Source organism: Leucoraja erinacea, chromosome 28 (genome assembly GCF_028641065.1).
Source record: "Leucoraja erinacea ecotype New England chromosome 28, Leri_hhj_1, whole genome shotgun sequence".
Classification (NCBI taxonomy): Eukaryota; Metazoa; Chordata; class Chondrichthyes; order Rajiformes; family Rajidae; genus Leucoraja; species Leucoraja erinaceus.
This window is the reverse complement of record NC_073404.1, coordinates 20,087,857-20,106,775: the sequence shown is the minus strand read 5'-3', so window position 1 is coordinate 20,106,775 and position 18,919 is coordinate 20,087,857. Positions and strand designations below refer to the sequence as shown.

Here is an 18,919-nt window from a genome sequence, read left to right as displayed (position 1 = left end):
CTTTAATAACCTATCTTTACTCGCTGTATGGAAGCTGATGCGTTATTGCAGCAAGGTGGGAACATGCAGCAACATTATAACCCCCTCAGATAAAGTTGTGAATGAGAGTGTGGTGGCAGGTAGAAAGCAGTTCTAACACGAGTTGGAGGGCTTTCATTCACTCTGTCCCAGCAACACCAGGTCTGAAGCTGAGTGTAGAGGTGCAATGTCAACTCACAACACATCACTCCCAAAGCATCAGCAAGAGTTCTCACAATCTACATTTACATCCCACATGGTGCAACTTGTACGCACCATGGCCGATCTTCATGAACCTTGGCATATTCCTCTGCACATTGGAATCAAAGGGCTTGTCGGTGTATTCACTGTACGCACTGTAATGAACTGCAAGAAAGATGTGCAGAAAAAATTAAGCTCAGCTGCAAACCCTAACAAGAAATTTGCCAAAACAGATTCAAAGATTTCAGAGAGATGACCAATTCTGTCACTCAGTCACTGTGGGCATTATGACCACAGCCATTTCTGCAAGCGAGTACAGACCAGTGATTCAGGGCAGAAATTCTTCCAGAGGCACTGAGGGGAACTAGAGAGTGGAGAAGTCTAGCCATTTCAGTGCTTTCCAAGAGCAAGCTGGGTGTGAAATCTGCTCAATTCATCTCCTTCACCATCTAATCCAAACATACATAAGATGGATTCATTGCTTGTTAAATATAATTTTCAACCAGTTAACCCATCCAAATTGAAGTTACTACTCCTGCATTGTAGATGGGCCGGCAAGGAAGGACATTAGAGAAGGAATTTCATCAATGATCCACTCTTGACACTCACAACCTGCCATATTTGTTTGCCTTACATAATTCTTACGTGGTTTGCCTTTATTACAGGAACTACCACTTTAAAAATCCTGGCTGCTGTTCATTTACTGGGACCAACCTGAAACTGGAGATCTTTTCCTTGCCATGACAGTCAATGAATGACTGGATAGGTCAACTGGTGGGGGATGGGGATGGATAACAGAGGAAGGAAGACAAATGGAATACATTTGACCTTGCACTGCACTAAATTGCAAGGCAGAATCTAACAATATGTGATCACCCCTTTCTTGAAACTAACATCAGTTCAGAATACCCCATGATTGACTGTACCAGAGACTGATGCAGTAAGTGGGATAATTCTGCCCGATCCATGTCGGAGAACCTCCTTTAACACACCACCATCACCAGTGACATCTTGCATTCTCAGAGACATGTAGTAGAAAGGACTCTGAAAAGAGAAGTAATTGAACATCACTTTCATGTGCCAAGTACAAAATATAATGAATCAGATATAGATTCTCCCTTAATATCACTCTTCCCTAATCTTCATGTAATCTCCTACGTTTTGGAGGAAGACTCATGTTGCCACATTGACTGATGAAGGGTTTCGGCCCGAAACGTTGCCTATCTCCTTCGCTCCATAGATGCTGCTGCACCCGCTGAGTTTCTCCAGCATTTTGTGTACCTTGCCATATTGACTTCTCTGTACTACATTATCCACACGTGTCAGGTTACATACATTAATTTGGAAATGCTATTTACCCCAGTCCAATGCCACTTACCCCGGTCTGGTTCAATGTTATTTATTGGACCGGACTTTGGACATGCTGCCAAAACATGGCAGGGCCTGCATGTGTAAATATGCAAAAAAATATATATATATATCACTGTGCAGTTGCAAGTGTCATTGAACCCCTGATAAGCCTCAGAGCCTAATCCATGTCAATGAAGCTTCTCACAAGCATTCATAATGTTGAATATCTCAGGATCAGAAGTCCACGTCAACATTTTCCTTTAGTTTGCGGTTGACAAAACCAATAATGCCTCCCAAGGATGATTGTCTAACAGAACAGAGATTGGGAATAGAACAGTTTCACACCACAAGCTGCAGATCATACTGCTGAAGGGCAATCAATAAATAATTACTTTGCGTCTCCTCATGCCTTAATGGGGAGGGAGGAGAAATGCTTTATCAGAGAAAGACACAGTGCTGGAGTAACAGTGCCAGAGTAACTCAGCCAGTCACGCAGCATCTCTGGAGGAAAAGGATGGGTGGCGTTTCGGGTCGGGACCCTTCTTCAGACTGAAAGTAGAGGGGAGGGAACTCGAGGTAAGAACAGACCAGAACAAATCTGGGCTGGCAACAGATGACCAAGAAGATTGGAGCCTATAATGGCCCATTATTGGCTGGGGAAGTGGTGATAACAGAGGGATACAAGGATGCAAACAGTGGAACTTGTTGGACGGCTTGCATGGGGAGGTGGCGGGGGGGCGGGGGGGGGTTAAGGGTTTAAGAAGAGGGAGGGAAATGCAAGGGTTACATAAAATCAGAGCGTTCAACGTTCACACCACTGGCTTGTAAGCAAAATATGAGGTACTGTTCCTCTAATTTGCAAGGAGCATTATCAGCACTGATCGGAGAATGATGTTGCAATACAGCAGCAGGAAAACAGCAGATCCCATACTCTTTAACCAGCAAACAAATTCCAGCTGTATTTGCAAGTAGATATCCGGCCAGTCAGATATCTTGAAACAAAATTATAAAAACAATATTGTGAAGAGTTACCGGCTGGTCCACTGGATCTTCAGGTGCTCTGATCATTCTGAGATCCCAGTCGCAAGGTTGTATTTCCACCACCGATTTCCACCAAGAGTATTACAATGGAAGTGATTTGTCAAATGGAGCTCCAATGGATGAAAAGCTGCTGCAAAACAAACCAGAATTAGTACATGAATAGTACAGGATTTTCTTTGAAAGATGCCATGGTCATTTCTGCCTGGCGTGGTCCTCTTAGATCAGTGAAAATTGCATTCAACTGGTCTTACTCCAGCGATGATACAAACTCTGGTTGTTTTCACTCCCAGATTAGGATTGGTCAAAACTGAGACATGATTCACTATTATAAATGTCTTGGACAGCTTTGCCCATTATTTAATAATCCGTGAGAGGCGAGTGTAGACACGGCTTTTAGTAAAACAAACCAGTACAACAATCAAACATTAATCCTAACCTCTGTCTTTGTGTCAACGTCCCTCAGGTCCTTCTCTACAGAGGGACAAGCAAACATCTCACCTCAACAATTACGTAGCATGAGTCTTTAAGTTACTCTTTTCACAATGGAACCAAGGTTCTGGAGCAACTCAGGGAGTCACGCAGCATTTCTGGAGGATGTGGATAGGCAGCATTTTGTCGGAAGAAGGGTGCCAACCCAAAATATCACCTATCCACACCCTTCAGAGATGCTGCTTGACCCACAACAATACTCCAGCACTTTGTATTCGACATAAGATTCCATCATCTGCAGTCCCTTGTGTCTCTGTTTTCACAACATGATTACCTATTTATCTTATTAGTGATTTTTAATTTCAAGCTTGTATTTAAACCTTTCAGAGTAAGCATGATGAACAATATTGAGTCTTTTCACTATCCCAAATAAAATCAGGATACGCCAACTTTATAGTCACAGCAGCTGAAGTGCGTTCATTGCTTTAGTTGCTTTTCATAAAGATTAATTTGTACAGTTCCTATCTCATGGTTAAGAAAATCTCCCTTTTAATCTCATTCAGTATGTCATTAATTTCTTCCAGTTAATAATTGACACAAAAATGAATTAAAACGGTACTGGCTGGAGTATATCACTGTCCTTTCTCCAGGCTGAACTGCAGGTATGTTATCAGATCTATGAAAATGCTACTGGGCTTTCCATCAACTGCAAAGCTGGAATCTCTGATCCATAAAATATTTTATTATAGAGACAAGAGACACACAATCCTGCAATAACAAATTGACCATGTTTGGATTATTGATAGGATGTAACACAATAAACCCTGCCTTATCCTTTTAAAATCAAATTCACATTTCCACTAACAAAAACTCACCATCGCAAAGTCTGTGATAATATTACTTCTTCTCTTAATCCCCGATGTAATTTTAGACTGCAGTTGCTTTCTATTTATGAGTTCCAATCTTAACTAGCTCTAGCATATCCACATGTAACACACTGGAGATGTTAATACAATGCTGCATTTAAAATGTATTTCAATATCAAAATCCAATCTGGCCCAAGGTCTGTTGATGTACATTGCTTTATTACTGATGCTTAATGGTTCATTTCTTACTGAAAGCGACCTTTCAACATTTTACTTTAGGGTATTTTTATAGCAGTAATCTTCATCTAAAAGCTAAATTACAAAGCACTCTCTGACCTGTCAGGTAATGACACTGGATGTGTTCTTCAACTTATTGCTTTTTATACATTAAACTTTCATTGAAAAGCAAATGAATGCACGATTATTGGCCATAACTATTTTCTGGAGAGCACCGGCAGCTTTTTAGGAGTTATTCTACAAGTATTATCACCTACAAGTGATTCATTACTTTCATGGTTTTTTGGGCAATATCTTTCCCATCTGTACCAGACTCCCCAATCTTCCAGCACATAGCCCCCCAAAGCTCTCCCAGAGCCACCTCGAGCTCTCAGCTTCAAATCTGCTCCTTGTGCTTCTCTACCTAAGTGAACACCTGGGGGCAATGACCAGTTGCAATTCAATGTTCTGCTCAGGCCATCTAATTAAATTATTGTTCCTGGGAGCTAGTTTCCTAGTGATCAAAGCAGAGGCCTGAAAGCAATTATGTTGACCCACTGCAATAGCTTTGAGGAGAAACTGGAAATAGAAGGGAACATTGAGACTGAAGAAGGATTCTGACCTGAAATGTCACTTATTCCTTTTCTCCAGAGGTGCTGCCTAACCCGCTGAGTTACTCCAGCTCATCTTAGCAACATCGTGCTGTAATCAATAAACTTTCTCACTTCTGATTTTGAAGCAGTTGAAGATGGTTGACCAGGGGTAATGCCCTGAGGGACCCTTACAATGATGTCCTGGATTTGAGAATAATAGGTCATAACCTTGATGTCTTTAAACCTCCATTGCTAGTGTTTCTTGATGCTATGTTCAGTCAAATGCTGTTTTGATATCAAATGCTTTTACTTTTACAGATACTGTTCAGCCCACTGAGTTCTTGCAGCAGTAAAATGGAAACATAAAAGACTAGATGGAAACATAGAAATAGGTGCAGGAGTAGGCCATTCGGTCCTTCGAGCCTGCACTGCCATTCAATATGATCATGGCTGATCATCCAACTCACTATCCTGTACCTGCCTTCTCTCCATACCCCCCGATCCCTTTAGCCACAAGGGCCACATCTAACTCTTTCTTAAATATAGCCAATGAACAGGCCTCAACCACCCTCTGTGGCAGAGAGTTCTACAGATGCTGGAATCTGGAGCAGAAAACAAATTGCTGGAGGAACTCAACTGGGTCAGGCAGCACCTGCAGAGGGAAATGGACAGTTGATGTTTTGGGTTGAGCTCCCTCCTCTGGATGTGCCATTTCCCCATGTTGAATGCCCTTTCCCTCCACAAATGCTGCCTGTCCCAATGAGCTCCCCAAGCAGTTAGCTTTTTGTTCCAGATTCCAGTATCTTTATTTTCCTAATCCTCCAGAAGTTTATTTTTCTACCCAGATTGCAGCACCCGTAATCTCCTGCATCTCTGCTGTTTTGACATCCACCTGTCAACATGACTTTCATTTGACAACAGCAGAAAAATGAATTGCAATTGACCAGTGTTTTTCGTACATGCCTGCAGGGAATACAAGCAATTCAACGTCCAGGCATACGCTGATAAGTGGCAAGTTCCAGGCATTAAGGGGCTGTCCCACTGTAGGAGCTAATTCTCCCGCGTTTCACCTGATTCGAACTCGGAGAATTACGGTAATAGCCGCTCGTAGGTACTCGTGGCTCATGTGGACATTTTTCAACATGTTGAAAAATCTTCACAAGTCTTCACGAGCTTACCGCGTCTCCCGAGTACCTGCCGTTAGCGTTACGAGCTGCTAAGAGATGTCCCGAGCTCCGACGTACCCGCTACGTACATTCTACATGCTTACCACGAGTTTGATTTTTTTTTAAACTCGGGAGAGCTCTCGAATTAGCTCGTACAGTAAGACCGACCCATTACTCATCTCAACAAGTGTCTAACCACCTACTCTAACATTTCAATGGTATTCCTGTCACCGTGCTCCCAAACAACATTCTTAGGGGTGGTGGTGGGTTGGGGAGGGGGACAAGAAAGAATGGGTCATCATTGAGTAGAAATGCAACTACACCAGCCACACATATACACTGCAGGATGCAAAGATGACTCACTGTAAAACCTACGAGGGCACGTCAGGAGCATTACAGAATCCTTCCCATTTGCTTGGATGCGTGCAACTCCAGAAACACCCATGCAGCCTGACACTACATAAAACAAAGTAGTCCACTATCCCAAACATCCATCTCTAAAAGTACAGCGCTTACTGTATACCATACACAAAAATGGACTGCAGTTACTTTCCTTGGCAATTGTTCATACTACTGATATCTACAACAGAATTCGAGGGAAGCAGGTGCAGAGGAATGCCACAACCTACTGTCATCTCCCCATGTAGCATGCCACTATCATCGATATACATTGCTATTCCTCCATCGTCCTCACATCTAGGTCTTGGCTCTCCCTCTCCAGCAGAAATATCTTCATTGGAAGAATGCAGGTCAAGACTGCAGCTCACCACCAACTTTTCAAGGGCAATTAATGCCAATAGTCAAATCTCCATAAAATAACATTTAACTCAATTTCAAAAGGAACTGACTAATTGCTAAAAAATGAAGAAAATAAGTTGGAAAATTATAAGTTGCATTCCTCTGTAAAATAAAAAGGCCCAATCACAAGCTCTTCTGTCCTGCATTAGTTTGCTATTCTACTGCAGCACACTATTAACAAGCCACTTGGAGAGTAGTTTGTGGTTCATCTGTGTGCCAATCATCTGCACCTTCCAGCAGCAAAAGACTACTCTTCTCTGTCAGTGGAGTACTCGACAGCAAACTATCTGGACCAGTGAGGTCAATTAACTAAATGTCAACCTAACTGAAAAATACAAATGCTGCAGCTAAGCATTTTCATCCTTGTCATTTTCAATGGCAATCAACCTCCATCCAGAAATGGTTCCACTTCAAAACAGCTTAGTCATTCAGTAGCATTTTTCACAGTAATCTGCCATCCCGATGTTCAAGAGCTCAGCCTCATCAATCACTTATTAATGACAAAGTCACAGCATCAAAGTTCTGAATGTATTAATAGCCTGATCTCAAAAGGTGAGACAAAGGGGTTGTCAGGCAAAGGAGGTCGCAATGCAATCAATTCTCAGCTCGACATTTGATCAATAGGGCATACAGACACAATGCCGCGCAAGGGAGCTATTCGCCTTTATTCTTTGTTCTCCTAGTGTACAACACTGCAGATGGCAACCACCCTTGGGCAGATTGTGTGCTGCCTGTGACAATACGTATTAGGAGAGCAATGGGAGGGAGAAAAGAAAAGTGGAGAGATTATTTCTCCAGAGTTCAACGTTCATTAGCATTTCCAGCAATAACAAACTACGATCAGAAATAATTTCAGTTTCTTCTCAGAGGAACCGAGGGTTGTAAAAGCATCCTAAACAGAGCAGCAGCTCACTCAGCGTGGGTGGCGAATGTTCCCGAGAAATCCCCTCTGCCAGCATGTCTAATATCCTGAGCATGCAATTGTTTAGTCAACCAGCATGGAATGAGCTTTGGTGGAAGGAAATGATAAAGGTTTTGCTTCCACCTACAGCTCAACAACAGGTTCATTAGTTCAGTTTGTTCCCATATTAAGTACCAAGCACTGGTAAATATTGATTTTTGGTACATGAAATGCTCCACTGTCATCACAAAATCGCACGGTATTAAATTAAAATCACAAGTAAGAGAGATCCAGTGCAATCTCCCAGGGGCTGGGGATAAGCAGTTAATTTGAGTCCGCGTAGGAGTAGTGTGAATGCAATATTTGTAGTTGCTGTTCAGCAAGACAAGTAATAAGGATATTAGTAAGACATTTGGTAAAGTCCCTTATCGTAAACGGATCAGGAAGATTAAGATTCCTGGGATCTACAGTAACTTGATGAATTGGATTCAGAACTGACTTACCTATCATTTCAGATAGTCTTTGCTTTCTCCCTCCTTCCCCTCCCCTTTCCCAGCTCTCCCACAAGCCAACTGTCTCCACCTCTTCCTTTCTTCCCCCCCCCCCCCCCCAACATCCATCTGAAGAAGGGTCTCAACCCGAAACGTCACCCATTCCTTCTCACCATAGATGCTGCCTGTCCCGATGAGTTAATCCAGCTTTTTGTGTCTATAATAGGAATGGCTGCTATTTCAAAATATTATTAATCATACATAGGTACACAACTCTCGAACAAATTATGTATTTGGCATTTGAACCAAAGCACCATTGCCTCCATGTATACAACTATTTATATAATTCTAAGTAACATTTACATACAAATACAGTTATCAGCAATGATTTCAGTCAATCTGCTGAGTTTCTTAACATCTGAGATCTCCTCAATTAAAATAAGATCTTTTTGTTCTCCTTGTGGTGACCTTTCCAGATGGCCTAAACTCTGAAGGATTACCTCTGCCAATAGGACCTGTATCATCTATTCAGTTTTGGGCTCTGCTGTCTTCAGACCCATGCCCTGTCCAGCAGTGGCTGTATCATGGAGTTGATGCTATAATCCAATCTGCACATCGTTCTAAAAATGTAAAAACACAAATCTTTTGATATTGGAGATAGATACAAAAAGCTGGAGTAACTCAGCGGCTATTGATATTGGAGATTTGATATTGGAGATGCATATACATGTATTACCGGAGTCTTTCTACAATCTTCCCAAAACTGCATCTTGATTATCCCCCACGACTTGGTGGTCAGTGTACTCTGTGGCTCCTGCAGGGGAGACCATCTCTTTCCCACCATGCAACCTGTAAGCACCTATTCTCCTCCAGTGGTTTTCTCCCTTCCAATTTGGGCTACCCAAGTTTAAACATATCCATAATCATGGACCATCAGTATCTCATCCAGGGAATTTTTGATGGTATGAATGATATAAAGAATGGCAGCTGATAATTGAATAATAATTTGGACCCTCTATCCAAAGGCTATCACTTCAAAATTTCCTTCACCATGTGGACAGAACATTCCTCCTCCTCATCACTCAGAGAATGATATGGGGATGTTACAGTACATCAGCTTTCTTCAGAGTGAAACTGCTCGGACCTGAACTGGGGACCTAGTAACCCTGTAATGTAGGGATAACGTGTCATGTAAGAACCCCAAGGGTCTAATGTCCATACTATAGGGGATGCAGAATTGTAATAGCCACTTAGAGAGATTGGAAGCGCTACTGTCGACCAGCACAAGAAAATAGTCCAATAACAATGAAAGAAGTCAACACACATGCTCAAGGAGAAGAACTGGCTGCAACATAGCTGCATCATTGTGGCCTGTACGTAGTCCAGGTTTTCAGGACATTCAAGATCTTGATCAACCTCTGGCCAACACCATCTTCTGAACAATTCCCAAAAGCGGAGTGCATGTACGTCAGATATCGGAACTAGGGTTTGCTTTAGGTAACGTTGACTCGCTAGCGGTCCACGTGGCCATCACCGGAAGGGTTTGGTCTCCTCAGTCACTATCAGGTGACCAGACAACCATTCTATCAATTGTCCAATTATGTAGAGGGGTAATCCAAGTGCAACACCATTGTTATGGTCATGCTGCCTCCATAGTTGGAATAGACAATTTTGTTCCAGAAATCAGTTTTAAGGTCCATGACCAGAGAAAAATGCCTGCAAATGAGAACTTTCAATAACAGAGTAATCCCACCAATAATGGTCACAACCTCTTTCAATCATGACATAATTATCCTTACTGGACTGGAGGGTGCAAGAGACAAATGCAAGTTAGTTGTTCATAGATTCTATAACACAAGTGATACCCACACCTACCCCAAAGTCAGATTCATTATATGACAGTTATACTGATTTTTGTACCGTCATGATGAACCCAAAAAGATTCACCAGTTAGTTCTACAAAACCTAGCTGCCTTTGATTATACTTCACCCCATAGACAAACCCTTATTTTTTGCAATAACCTGTGAAAGGGCTGAAAATAATTCAGCACAGCAAAAGAACAGGCCCTTCGTCCCACAATGTCCATGATGCCAAGACCATCTCTAATGTGCTTGCACTTAATCAATATCCTTCCATTCCTTACATATCCATAGTGCTATTGAAATGGCTCTTAAATGGCCTCATCAGCAACAACGATGAGCTGGCCTACAGGGAGGAGGTCCAGCACTTAACAGCATGGTGCGCTGACAACAACCTGGCCCTTAACTCCAAGAAGACCAAGGAGCTCATTGTAGACTTCAGGAAGTCTAGAGGCGACACGCACACCCCCATCCACATCAACGGGACGGAGGTGGAACGTGTTTCTAGCTTCAGGTTCCTGGGAGTCAACATCTCCGATGACCTCTCTTGGACCCACAATACCTCTACTCTGATCAAGAAGGCTCATCAGCGTCTCTTCTTCCTGAGGAGACTGAAGAAGGTCCATCTGTCTCCTCAGATCCTGGTGAACTTCTACCGCTGTACCATCGAGAGCATCCTTACCAACTGCATCACAGTATGGTATGGCAACTGCTCTGTCTCCGACCGGAAGGCATTGCAGAGGGTGGTGAAAATTGCCCAACGCATCACCGGTTCCACGCTCCCCTCCATTGAGTCTGTCCAAAGCAAGCGCTGTCTGCAGAGGGCGCTCAGCATCGCCAAGGACTGCTCTCACCCCAACCATGGACTGTTTACCCTCCTACCATCCGGGAGGCGCTACAGGTCTCTCCGTTGCCGAACCAGCAGGTCAAGGAACAGCTTCTTTCCAGCGGCTGTCACTCTACTCAACAACGTACCTCGGTGACTGCCAATCACCCCCCCCCCGGACACTTATTATTTTTTATTCAAATCGTTTGCTATGTCGCTCTTCAAGGGAGATGCTAAATGCATTTCGTTGTCTCTTGTACTGTACACTGACAATGACAATTAAAATTGAATCTGAATCTGAATCTGAATCTAAATGCCACTGTCACACCTGCCTCAATCACCTACACTGGCAGCACCTTTCAGGTAATCTCCACCCAGTGTTAAAAAACTTCTCCCACACATCTCTTTAAAATTTGCCCCTCGCAACTTAAAATGATGTCCTTTAGTATTTGATTTTTTCATTCTTGGAAAAAAAGGTCTGACTGCCTCATAATTTTATATACTTCAGTTGAAACCCATCTACGCCTGTCCAACGACTCCCTGTATTGATACTACCCGATTCAGGCATCCTTTCCCGTGACTTTCAGTCCGAAGAGTCTTGATCCGAAACGACACCCATTCCTTCTCTCCAGAGATGCTGCCTGGCCCACTCAGTTCCTCCAACATTTTGTGTCTATCATTTTAGCTAATCTCCTCTGCACTCTTTCCATAGCCTGCACATCCTTCTTGCAATAGGATCACCAGTACTTCATGCAAAAGTCCTATAAAGCTGCATCACCACTTCCTGACCCTTACACGCAATGCCCTGACCTATGAAAGTAAACGTGCCTTCCTCAGCACGCTATCTACTTGCATTGCCACTTTCAGAGAGTTATGGACTTGGATCCCAATCAATGCTATTAAGGGTCATGCCATTAATTGTATATTTCCCCCTTACATTTGACCACCCCAAGTACACCACCTTGTTTTCTCTGATTAAACTCCATCTGCCATTTCTCCACCCATTTCTGTAGCTGATCTATATCCTGCTGTACTTTGCGACAGCCTTCCTCACAGTCTGCGACCCCAGAAATGTTGGTGTTATCTGCAAACTTACTAACCCGTCCACGTCATTTATATATATATATACACACACACACACACACACACACACACACATACACACACACAAATATATATATCACAAACAGCAGAGGTCCCAGCTCAGGTCCGCACAACCTGGTAAATATTGCATCGCACTCGACACCATCAAGTGCTGCTTTCTGTCTCCAAGGCAACGAGAATAACATCTTGGTTGCATAAACACTTCAGGATTCCTTTCAGCTTTTCACCTATTACAAACCAAAAGATGTTTGGGGCCAACTTATTTCCCTATGATAACTTGGTGCAAGCATCCAACCCTTAGTGCATATTAATCATCAGTATAACTTATTATGTATAACTTTCTTATTTCCATAAGAAAATGAACTGTCTTTACAAAGGTAGAATAATTAGTTATTTAAAGCTGGGAACTTCTTCCAAAACATGATTGCAAATGAATCACACAAAAAAAAGCTGAAATGAAGAGAATAGCCTTAGAAATCCTGCATATGAACACAATCTTCACCAAGCTTAATTTCAACATAGATTAAAAAACGTCCCATGTGGATTCTCATCAGCTCCATGAAACATAATTGACTGAAAGGGGGCAACATTAAAGTTGCTAAGATAACCAAGGATGAAGAGATCTCATTAAACGCAATGCTTAATGTGACCAAGCAGTAAAGAAAATTAAAAAACGAATAGAACGTTGAAATGTCCAAAATAGTAGAAAATAAATTAATTACAAGCAAATTGAATGAACTGGTCTTCAGAGAAAACATTAGATAAAACATCCTGTGATAATTGTATATAGGGGTTTGAAGGATATTATCAGATGGTTTAGAGATAAAGCACGGACACAGGCCCTTTGACCCACCGAGTCCAAACCGACCAGCAATCCCCGCATATTAACACTATCCTACACACACTAGGGACAATTTACACATACACCAAGCCAATTAACCTACATACCTGGACGTTTTTGGAGTATAGGAGGAAACCGAAGATCTCTGAGAAAACCCACCCAGCCACGGGGAGAACGTCCAAACTCCGTACAGACAGCACCCATAGTCGGGATCGAACCCGGGTCTCCGGCGCTTAAAGGAAGCACCTCTTACCGCTGCACCACCACCATGACCAAGTGGTGTAGGTAAGAATGCATTGCATCAAGAGCTGCATCTTGTAGATCTTCACTGGGCTTAAGAGAGTGCAACAGTAAAGCTGACATTGATAGCCACTGAACTCATCGTAATGGTTTCCTACCTTCTAAATGATCAATGACCTTATATACGAGGGCTGGCAATAAGGGGGCTATGTCATCGTTTTCCTGAGAGAATCATCGTCATTCTTATACACACCCAAAAGTTTGAAACATAATGCAGTTTTTCTCTAGACAGAGGCTGCCTAACCAAATATTTGTTTTTATTTCAATGTAGAGATTCATAATTTTTTTAATTGGCTTTAACATAAATATAACAATCTTTCATGCTACATCACCATAGGTATATATTTAATTTACAACAAAGATATTTGAGCGGGCTTTTGAAAACATTGTAGCCCATGCTGTTATCATGTCGACAAAAATTATGCAAAGATTATGTATATGATAAATATTATTATATTATGTTTTCTCTGAAGATGTGTGGATTCCCTCGGTTTCAATTTCTAACAGCCAGTTGCTCTCTGTGGGCCCAGACAATGGGTGGATTCAGCAGAGCTGTTTCTCAGGAATCCATCCCAAAAGCAACCACTTCCAATAGCCTGCATTTGTATTTCAATCAATATAGATTAGCTAGAAACCTTTTATTGAAGTGCAGTGAGTAGAAATTGGAGCAGAGGGAACTCTATATTGATGTTGACTCATAATTAAGTGCTATTATTTGGCATCATTTTGCTGGCACTGGACAATGAATAAATGATCAGCATTTATTTCCTGTAGGATTAGGATATTCTCTCAACCAATAAAATCTGATTAGCTCCTATCTACCTTTTAAATAGTGCATTAGCAATGTTTTTTGCTAATTGATGCTAATCCAGCAAGGAAGAAGGAACCCATTTTAATCACTACATTTAGTACAGTGACTGTTTTGATTAGATTCCCAAACCTAAAATGTTTTATCCACATTGGATTTTTCTGGGACATTATTTAATACGATCACCCCCAGTCCAACACAGCAAGAGGCGGTTAATTAGACAAAAAAGCTGGAGAAACTCAGCGGGTGCAGCAGCGAAGGAAATAGGCAACGTTTCGAGCCGAAGTCTTAAGAAGGGTTTCGTCCCGAAACGTTGCCTATTTCCTTCGCTCCATAGATGCTGCTGCACCCACTGAGTTTCTCCAGCTTTTTTGTGTACCTTCGATTTTCCAGCATCTGCAGTCCCTTCTTAAACAGTTAATTAGTCAGTTTAGGGATACAGCGTGGAAACAGACCTTTCAGCCCACCGAGTCTACACCGACCACCGATCCCTGCACACCAACACTATCCCACGCACACTAGGGACAATTTACAACTATACTAAGCCAATTAACCTACAAACCTGTATGGCTTTGGAACATGGGAGGAAACCGGAGCACCCAAAGAAACCCCACGCAGGTCACGGAGAGAATGTACTGAGAGGATCCATAGTCACGATTGAACCAGGGTCTCTAACACTGCAAGGCAGCAACTCCAACGCTGTGCCACGGTGTCGCCTTTGACTAACTTTGTACTCAAAAGTCCCAGAAAAGAAATCATTGCCATTCAGCAAGTCCATTGAAATACAGAGATACAAAAGACAGGTTGCATTTTCCATCCCTGGAAATGGAATTGTCAAGTGTTCAGGTTAGCCCGCAATAAAGGATTAATCTCCTAGTCGATGCCGTGAAGGACGCACAAAAGAAATCACTACGGGCAATAACATCAAATTTCGACGTCAAAAAATCTTGGAGCAGCAGTACTGGATGGTTTGATTGGCAGGGCGGTTGAGGCAGTAGGTCATGTTATTGAAAGCCTGAGAAAAATAAACCAAAGTTGGCAATTCAAAAATACCCGAAGCTTTAAGCTCTTCAGACTCTGCCATGATGTTTTCTGCTTTATTTCGCATTTCAAGCAGCATGGTTTTCAATCACTTTTCTAAAACTGAACTAAAAATCTCCCGGGCAGTGAAGAGCAAAAACATTTCTTAAATTATATTTCCACTTCTGTCCTATTGGACAGAGCCCCAAGTCTTTTGCCTAGAGTAGGGGAAATCGAGAACCAGAGGATATAGGTTTAAGGCAAGGGGGGGGAAAGATTTAACAAGAACCTGAGGGGTAAGTTTATTTTCACACAAAGGGTGGTGGGTGTATGAAACAAGCTGCAGGAGGAGGTAATTGAGGCAGGTACTATTGCAATATGTAAGAAACATTTAGACAGGTACATGGATAGGATAGGTTTAGAGGCCAAACACAGACAGGCGGGACTAGTGTGGATCTGACATGTTCGTCGGCGTGGGCAACTTGGGCTGAAGGGGTCTGTTTTCATTATGTATGACTATGACTAGTCAGGCACTGGGGAACCTGCTCAGCAGCACAGTGGTACGAGCTTCTGTCTCGCTGATCGGGGTTTAACCCTGACCACTGGTGCTCTTTGTGTGGAATTTACACTTTCTCCATGACTGCACAAATTTCTTCTGGGTGCTCCTGTTTCCTCCCATATCCCCAAAACATTCACGTAGTGGGTTAAATGGCCACCAGACCTGGTAAAATCCAGTGGGGGATGGGGGGCTATGATTTGGCTGGGACACGGGGAACGTAAAATGAGATTTGTGTAATGGGTGAGTGATGGTTGGCATGGCTTAGTGACCGTTTCTGTGCTGCGTGCTACTTGACCATGCATTATTCCACAGATCAGCCCAAGCAAAAGTACTGAATGCACACACTAGAAACTACAGATTCTGGAAATCTTCAGCAATAAAAAATGCTGGAGGAACTCAGCGAGTCAAGCAGCATCCGTGAAGGGAACGGACATAGGAGCCGAAGGTTGAAACAATTCTTGTAATTGGCCAATAAGAAATGTGAGAAAGGACGGCTAGCATTTCCCTCCGTTTTTGTACTCTGGGCTCGGTGGGATTGATTGTACACAAGGAACCTTGGGGCCATCAGTCCAGTCATCTCTACGAGTTTCCATTAATTAGCATTTCATGGAAGCTTCAAATATTATGCTGCACCTTCTGGACATAAAAAAATATCCATTAATGTAATTGGGAAATGATTGTGCACTTAAATGACTTTTATATTAGGAGTTGGTGTATTGATCTAGAATTAAAACGCTCATATTATTGTACAAGCAAAATCATTCCAAATTATTACACATTTAATAAAAGACTAAAAAAAAAACAAAAAACTACACTGCAAACATTGACCAATTGCACTAGCTCAGGAAATATGCAAATCTGAGATGACAAGGCAGTCAGTCACTGCCCAGGTTGGGGAACTGTGGGGTTATCACTGACATTTTGGTTAGAACTAGCACGTCAAAATTGTTAAACGTGCTAAAAGCAGAAAGTTCAATCTAACATGTCCTTGAAATCCATTGAAGATTTACTAATGATCATATTTTCTTCTGGGTGCTCCTTTTTCCTTCCAATATCCCTTGCTTGGCTGTCATTTCCGATCAAAGGACAAAGTGCAGTTTGGTGCACTTTTCAAGTTCCAGAGCAGCAGCTCTGGCTGAGTCAAAGAGTTGTTAGCGGTCGAGGACATGAGATAGGCTGCCATGTCAGTGCGAAGACCAAAGGGAGTACTTTGCTGACCAATGTACTACCTTTCTATGTATATATGTATGTAGCGCCGCAGAAATTGTGCACCTATTCCCGCCCCCATCCCCCCCCCTTCTCCCTTCTGTTTTTTGTTTTTTCTGTTTCTTGTTTTTTGTGCTAAATTGTATGTATGCACTGAGTACGAGCAGCTTTCATTTTCACTGTACATGTATAGTGACAATAAATGGCATATCTATATCTTCTGCTGAGAACTTTCAGTCAGGTCTGATCCTTTGCAGACATGCAAAATGGCCCAAGGCACATTGTGAAGGGCAACCTTAATGGAGCCACATTTTAGGCTCACACCTTTGATTTCTGAACTACTTTCCCAGTTCATATTTTCAAGAATTTATATTTTGTACTACTTTTACATATTGCACAGAATTCATTGATCAAAGGTATTTTCAGATGTTTCTCAAAATCGAATCATTTTTCCAGTACACCCTGCTCTTCTCTCCATATTCTTAGAGAGAAATATGAGAAAGAGAGAGTGGGACAGGACCTTTAGATATAGCTCTTAGGGCTAACAGAATCAAGGGATATGGGGAGAAAGCAGGAACGAGGTACTGATTTTGCATGGCCATATTGAATGACAGTGCTGGCTCGAAGGGCTTACTCCTGCTCCTATTTTCTCTGCGCATGTGATTTGAATGCCGAGATCTTTGATTCATTTGTGACAAATTGTGGCCATATGGTATTTCAAACAAGGCTGGATGGAGTGCAAGCGCAGGCAGAATATACAACTGTGGGAATTGTGACAGCTTCAGATACCCTCAATGGCCAAGTGTGTTCATTTCCAGTTCAAGTGCAGAAGTCTTGGCTAAGTCAAAAAAACAAAGCATGCACGAAATAAATATCTTTCTTCACACTTAATGTGGGTGCACTGTGGCACTAACAAGAAGCTTTCAGCTTGGCAGGTAACATTTATGAAGGTTTTATATTGGAGACCACTTATGCAAAAATCTCTAGTTAAGAACATACCAGCATGCCATTAAATTGAATTCATAAAATGTCCATAGCGTGTTTTGTGATAACCCATTTCGTCAACAATAAGAAATTTCAAACTAGAGATATTGGGGGTTCATATTGTGTGGATATGGCTGGCAAACCTGAGGAGTACCTTACCCTTTTCAAGTACTGACTAGTGGGGTCAAGGCTCAGTACTGGGCCCCAGCTCACATATATTAATGATCTGGACTCTCCAAATGACACTAATAATTGCTAGGAGACTGCTGAATAGGCTTTGGGGCAATTTTGGCAATGCATATAGCCCCTTTTGATCAAAAACAGACAGAATTATCTAAATGTCAAAAGGGGGAGATACTTTGCATGGTTATTGACTTAGCAGAAAAAAAAGCGAATCAAAAGTGAAGAGCAGAGAGTTTACTACTGCAGTTGTACAGGGTCTGAGTTTTGTAGGCAGACAATCCGACTTTGAACAGAAGCATTAGCATCACCTATCCTTTAAAACCGAGATGAGAAGAACTTTTTCACGCAGAGAGTGATGAATCTCTGGAACTCTCTGCCACAGAGGGTAGTTGAGGCCAGTTCATTGGCTATATTTAAGGGGGAGTTAGATGTGGCCTTGTGGCTAGGGGGATCCATCTCATCTACAAATAGGTTATTGCCATAGAGGGAGTGCAGAGAACGGTTCACCAGACTGATTCCTGGGATGTCAGGACTGTCTTATGAAGAAAGACTGGATAGACCATAGAAGCTTCCATACTGATGAAGCTACACAGATACACCCATCTGATTTAAGAGCTCTGTTCACTGAATGCATAATCTCTTTAAGAAAAAATCCTTGCTACTTTCTCTCCCAGATTACTGAATTAATTATAATCTAAGAAGGTTATTAAAATGAGTACGACTAACATTCCTAAAGTCAAAATCGTCATTCTTCTACACTGGTCTTACACCAAGATAGTTTGGAAAAAAATGTCCAAATAGTGGAAACCAAAGATACTGCTCTATAATCTTTGGTGGAAACATTGCTGTACACACACACAGGCCGCGTGAAACAACCCGCACCGACGGCAGGCAGTTCCAACATCTTTCTCCCCACTTGGTGACCAGGTCACACCAAAGATACTAGAGGAGCTAATCTTTGGGTCACACCACTCGCCAGCGAGTGCAAGGGGCTTCAACTTCACCCAAGAGTCTCTGAAACACTTCACAAGTTTCCATGTATGTCACCGAGACCAGGGCTGCAACGAGGAGACTTTATCTCCACTGGCCGAAGCCCAACCCAACTGTGGTGGCCTCCAGTAGGGTGAAGACTGAAGAGCACGGGTAGAGGAGGACATC

The 18,919-nt window shown here is 42.3% G+C and overlaps 1 protein-coding gene across 3 annotated transcripts in view; it reads right to left on the bottom strand.

Moving 5' to 3' along the window:
- The window catches only part of fkbp6 (FKBP prolyl isomerase 6), a 47,128-nt gene that overhangs the window by 27,961 nt on the left and 248 nt on the right, over positions 1 to 18,919 (bottom strand). The window contains exons 2-4 of one of the 3 annotated variants that reach the window (XM_055657958.1): positions 2,602 to 2,740; positions 1,146 to 1,263; positions 295 to 384 (exon numbers count right to left, since the gene is read on the bottom strand). In XM_055657958.1, the coding sequence (XP_055513933.1) occupies positions 295 to 384; positions 1,146 to 1,263; positions 2,602 to 2,637 (244 nt within the window). In that variant the 5' untranslated portion in view covers positions 2,638 to 2,740. The remainder of the gene's footprint in view (positions 1 to 294; positions 385 to 1,145; positions 1,264 to 2,601; positions 2,741 to 18,919) is intronic. The other 2 variants (XM_055657959.1, XM_055657960.1) reach the window with 2 other exon arrangements.